Source organism: Nannospalax galili, unplaced genomic scaffold (assembly GCF_000622305.1).
Source record: "Nannospalax galili isolate Female #2095 unplaced genomic scaffold, S.galili_v1.0 scaffold734, whole genome shotgun sequence".
Taxonomy (NCBI): domain Eukaryota; kingdom Metazoa; phylum Chordata; class Mammalia; order Rodentia; family Spalacidae; genus Nannospalax; species Nannospalax galili.
Genome location: NW_008337073.1, coordinates 4,080,553 through 4,086,552, shown reverse-complemented (window position 1 = coordinate 4,086,552; position 6,000 = coordinate 4,080,553). Strand labels below are relative to the sequence as shown.

The following is a 6,000-nucleotide window of genomic DNA, read 5'->3' as shown; positions in this document are numbered from 1 at the left end:
TGTATAATTTGTCAGTAGGTTGTAGGAGCAATATGGTTCTCACTGGTTTTCAAAACTACCTAGGCATTGTTTATCTTTCACATTGTCTCACCCCTCCATCATGGTTTTCCCACTTAAGGTGCTCCCATTTCCCCCCTTTCTCCCTTAATAATACCCTTCTCCTACGGTCCTACCTCTCTTGAGCTCCTTCTTTCCCTTTATCCCCTAGGTTCCTTGTATACCCTTCCCTCCCCCCTCCCTTAAACTAACCCAATATAAATATTTTTTTAAAAAAAGAATGTGGGGCTGGAGAGATGGTTCAGCATGTAAGCACACTTATTGCTTTTACAAGGGACCCAGGTTCAGTCCTCAACACCTATATGGTTGCTTACAACTACTTGTATCTCCAGTTTCAGGGGATTTGATGCCCTCTTCTAGTCTTCTCAGGGTCCTACACACATATGATACACAGAAACTCACACAGGCATACACATATACAGAAATAAAACATGAGTAAATAAATCTGAAAAAAATAATTGCTGTAAAGTAATAATTTTACCAAAAATCTCTTCTGTGTTCTTAAAATTTGTTCATGCTATAAGGTATATTTGTCAGTTAGTTTTGGCTGATGTTCAGTTAACCAAAGGTTGTTTTTCAATTGTGTGTTGTTGCCTAAATTTTCAATTTTCTTTTGGCTCAAAGTTATTGAAGCATAAAAGTAAAAATAGGGGGCTGGAGAGATGGCTCAGTGGTTAGAAATACTGATTGTTCTCACAGAAGACCCAGGTTTGAATCCCAGCACCCACATGGCAGCTAACAACTGTCCTTAACTCCAGTTCCAGGGGGTCCGACAGCCTCTTCTGTCTTCCACGGGCATTGCACAATATGGGTGTACTTACCTACATGCAGGCATAACATTCATACACATAAAATAAAAAATAAATAATAAGTAAAATATTTTTGAAAAACTCCTCAAGGGACTGGAGAGATGGCTCAGCAGTTAAGAGCACTGACTGCTCTTGCAGAAGATCTGGATTCGAATCCCAGCACCCACATGGCAGCTAACAACTGTCCGTAACTCCAGTTCTAGGGGATCCGGCAGCCTCTTCTGTCCTCCTTGAGGGTGTACTTACCTACATGCAGGCATAACATTCATACACATAAAATAAAAAATAAATAATAAGTAAAATATTTTTTAAAGTAAAAATAAAACAGTAAAATAAATGCTACAATTCAGAATACTATGATAAGCACAATGTATAGAGTTTTGGTGTTCATACAGTGTCTGGGTTTGTGTGTGTCAAGAAGTGATCTAATTTACACTACCAATCACAAATAGGAAACTGCAGGGCTGGAGAAATGGCTCAGTGAGTAAGAGCACTCACTAGCTACTCTTGCAGAGGACCTGGGTTTGATTCCCATTACCCACATGGTGGCTAGCAACTGTCAGTAACTCCAGTTCCAAGGGATTCCAATGCGTTCTGACCTCCATGGGCATTGCACAACACGGGTGCACTTACACACATGCAGGCAATACATTCATACACATAAAATAAGTTTTAAAAAAATAAATAGGAAACTAAAAATATGAAATATAATGGTAGACAGCTAGAAATCACATTTCTAGATATGCCCTTGTCCCCACCCACAGAGCTTCTTGTCAGAGGATAGCAGTGAATTGTATGCTTCCTGATCTCAGTGGCGTTTTTAATTGGAACAGGAGACTGTGAATTAGGGTTGTGGGGCCAGAGTCTCCCCAGTTTTTGTAGTGGCTGGTGTACAAAGAATTTCTAAAACTTTTTTAGATGGTTGGAGAAAATAACAAAATAATGGTACATATGAAAATGGTAGGAAGTTCAGGTTTCACTGTGAATAAAAGTTTTATTAAGTCATAACCACACTCAAGGGCTTATGCATTCATGCTCCCGATTGCTTTTACTCTATATCCGTGCACTTTATTGTTGTAACAGAGACCATATGGCCTGCAAATCCAGAGTAACTTCTCTTTGATCCATCTTATTTATTATTCTTTCCCCCCAGGAGTTTGTTTGAAGAAAGGTTTTGGTTTTTTTTTTAGTATATAAACTTCTCAAAAGGTCAGTCAACACAAATGAACTAGTGTTCTTTTGCCACCCTGACGGCAAAGCAGGATGGGGTTCCCAGTTAACTTGAAAATACAGATTGAGTAACTTGAGGCATTATTTCAATAAACATTATAGATGATATAAAAAACAACCATTTGGAAGTTGGAATTATACCTTAGCTGGTAGAATACTTGCCTAGAATGCACAAAGCCCTTGGTTCTACTCCTAGCATCACATAAATCAGGCTTGGTGGTGCACTGTAAGCCTAGCCTGGTTCCAGGATCAAGGTCATTCATGGCTCCATGGGAAGATCAGGACAACCTGGGCCACAGGAGACTATGTCTCAGAAAATACCAAGAAAAAAACAATTAGCCATTTGGAGCTGAGTATGATGGTCCATGGCCATAATAAGCATTAGGGGGGCTAAGGCAGGAACATCTAGAGTTGTGAAGTCCCTGCCTCAAAAAAAAACAACCACTTGTGCTACCAAAAACTTAAAAATCAGAGATTTTTTTAAAGAAATAAAGAGATAGGAAACATCTTTACCTGATAATTTAAAAAATACTTTTCTTAAAATTGAAATTAAAAGAAAGGCATTGACCTCACATACTCTTAAATTGAATCCCAGCAAATTGCTGTCACTCCAGCCAATTCTGAACTCATGGATACAGTTGCAAAAAAACCTGGATCTAAGTTAGGTGCCTCTTTCTATAACATCTAATATATTCCTGTAATTGTTACTTTGTTTTGGTTTCTCTGAATGAAGCTATTAAGTAAACTTCTTTGGTGTCTTCCTCAAACAAATAGGGGACTATTTTTTTTTAATATTTTATGTATTATTTTTATTTTGTGTGTATGAGTGTATTGCCTGCATCTATGTGAGTGCACCTGTGTCGTGCAATGCCGTGGAGATCAGAAGAGGGCTTCAGATCCCCCTGGAACTGGAGTTAAGGATGGTTTGTAGCCACCATGTGGGTTCTGGGAATTGAACCCGAATCCTCTGCAAGAGCAGTCAATGCTCTCAACCACTGAGCCATCTCTCCAGCCCCAGGACTATTTCTTATTTTTAGTTTAGTGCAATATTTCAGAGTGCTGGCTTTGTAATCAGGTTTATTATTCAGTCTCCTCTCTCTAGCTGAATGAATTGATTTTCTTATCTAGATATGGGAATAACAACAGCAGTGACATGGTAAGAATGCCTCTTAGAACTTTTAGTGAGGTGGTACAAGTACAGTACTTAAAATTCTGCCACCAAGCTAGCTGTGTGAAGGTTGTGAGTACCAAGCAAGAGTCACTTAGACCAAACCCAAGGAGAATGTTTCCTGGAGTCCATAAATGGAGGGCGCTTGTACATGTCTGCCACTAACAGGGACTGTCACAGAGGACTTTCCCAAGCCAGCATTTTCTAGTTATGCTAAGTCTATGAATCCCCTCTATCAGCAACAGCCTGCACCTCCAGCGAATAAACAGTAGCTTCTGCAATCAGCACTCTTACCAACAGCTCCTTTTTGCCCTTACAAACTTTCTGTTGCCCCAGCCCTCTGGATGTGTCCACACAGCACATGAGACCCAGATTGCAATCTCTTGTTATTCCTAAATAAACTAGAGTTTTGGAGAGTCAGTTTCTCTCTTGCTTAATTTAGGTTGACAGCTCTGTTGCTGGTTTTATAACTGTCTCTCTAACACTGAAGATGCAGGTTTTGTTTATTTTTAAGATGGGTATTTCATTGAGTGAAATCAAAGTGTATTTTTAAATATGTCACAAGCTTTGTGCTATATCGAAGGTTAAAGACTCAAATTTAATATTTTCTATTTTTCCATAAGTTTCTCAACAGATTTTCATCTAATAGTAACAATGTGTTTCCATTTAATGGGATTGGAGTGATTTGGGGGCCAGTGGTAGGGGATATCTGTTCTCAAACCTGTGCTCTTTCCATATACCTTACAAAAAGTTGCAGTATAAGTTGGCTGCTTATTATGTACCAGGGACTGTTCTAAGTACTTACTGTAAAAAACAAAACAAAAAACCAATCTGACTATGTAACCCTGGCTGGCCTAGAACTCACAGAGATTCACTTCTGCTACTATTAAAGTGTGTTGTGTTCCACCATACCTGGCAACATAATACTTAGGTGAACCCTGTGAGTTAAATGCTGCTGTTCCTATTCTTAAAAGAGACAGCTTTCAAGGCTTGTAAATTTCTGTAAATAACTTGTAGGAGGCAGAGTTAGAATTTGAACCTAAACTTTGCCTCCAGAGTTTGTGAGGGTTCCTTCTTCTATTTTGCTTTTGTCTGTTGTTTGAGACAGGATCTTGCTATGTAACCCAGACTGGCCTTCACCTCATGATCCTCCTGCCTCAGCCTCCCTAATGCTGAGAATATAAGGATGCTCTAACACTCCCATTTCAGAGGTTGGGTTTTTAACTACTGTGACCTAAAGCTTTTTATAAAGCGTACTGCCTCTTACTTGCTTTGTTCTAATATGTGAGTTATAGTTTAAGATAAGCTTCTTAAAGAGTTTTGTTTATAGTGTCAAGAATGTAATAGTATGTATTAGTGTTAAATGAATTAATGTTATATATAACATTATACAGAAAACTGTAACTACTATATTTGTTTAATTTTTCTTGCCTTCAAATAGTAACTTTTTCAGTATATGTTCTCATAGGAGCTATCAGTAGCCAGTATTGCCTATTTTGAGGTGGTCTACTTTAAGATGACAAAAATTTGGATTAAAAAAATTGCCTAAGAATCTATTTATAATTCTAAGTTCATTTTTGCTTGCTGGTACTGACTCAAAAATATGTGTTTCTTAGTTAGAGTTTTTCCTTTTTTGGTTCCCTTTGTTAAATGTTAGTTGGTTTTTTGTTTTTGTTTTTGTTTTTTTTATTGAATGGCGTTTCATTGTAAGGGATCATTTCACTTCTAGGAGAAGCCTTGAAGAATTGGACATAATAGTCATGATCCTGAAGTTTGTTTTTTAATTTGTCCATAAAGCTTTTGAAACATTAATGATCTTGAAATTTGCTTCATTTTATGTTTCTTTCAGAATTCCCCACTTTATCAATACTTACAGGATTTGGGACATACAGATTTTGAAATATGTTCATCTTTGTCACCAAACCCAGAAAAATGCCCAATGACAGAGGGACATCCAAAAACTCCCACCAGAGTCCTACCAAAAGTAAGAAAGTGTGCTTAGCTTTTATGGTTTAATCTTTTGTTCTTTGTCTTGCTACTTAAACTGTCTTCTAGGGCTGGGGATATAGCTCACCAGTAAGAGTGCTTGCCTAGCCCATGCGAGGCCCTGGATTCAGTGCCTTCCTTACACTAGTAAGACTGTTTTTTTATTTCATAAGTAATCAGAACTGTCTAAGATAAATTTCAGTCCTTACTGCTGTTCTGAACTTCGTTTTATTAATTTTTTGCATTATTTTATATGTGTGTGTGCATATGTGCAACAACCTGTGTGGAAGTCAGGACAGTGTGCAGAGTTGGTTCTGTCCTTCCACTGTGGGTTTCGGGGCTCAAACTTAGGTCATTGTGCTTGGCAGCAAGCTTATTTAGCTGCTGTCATCTTGCTAGCCTTGTGCTAAGCAGACATTCTACCACTGAGTTGCACCTCTAGCCCTACAGATTTTTTGGAAATTTATGTATAAAAATTGAACATGTTTAGGCACAGCTGTGAGCTGTGCTAAGATGTTGCTTCCAGAGTATAAGCCCTCATCCCTTGCTACTCTTTTGGATACCCTCAACATAACCAACATAACATATCTCATAGTCAAGCCAAGTAGTTGACCCTAAGATCCTGACTTAAGTGGGAGTATCTGCTGCGTACAACTTTGAACATAGTGGCACATCTGCCTTGACTTCTTTAGGCCTATGCAAGATCAGCAAATGTCTGTCCCAGTTTCCCACCCACTCTGAAGCTCTCTT

At 38.4% G+C, this 6,000-nt stretch overlaps 1 protein-coding gene across 3 annotated transcripts in view; it reads left to right on the top strand.

Moving 5' to 3' along the window:
- The window catches only part of Vezt (vezatin, adherens junctions transmembrane protein), an 86,161-nt gene that overhangs the window by 36,435 nt on the left and 43,726 nt on the right, over positions 1-6,000 (top strand). For 2 of the 3 annotated variants that reach the window (XM_008832073.3, XM_008832074.2), the window contains exon 2: positions 5,114-5,248. In XM_008832073.3, coding sequence (XP_008830295.1) covers positions 5,114-5,248 — 135 coding nt within the window. Of the gene's footprint in view, positions 1-5,113; positions 5,249-6,000 lie in introns of those variants that run through there. The other variant, XM_029563091.1, reaches the window with a different exon arrangement.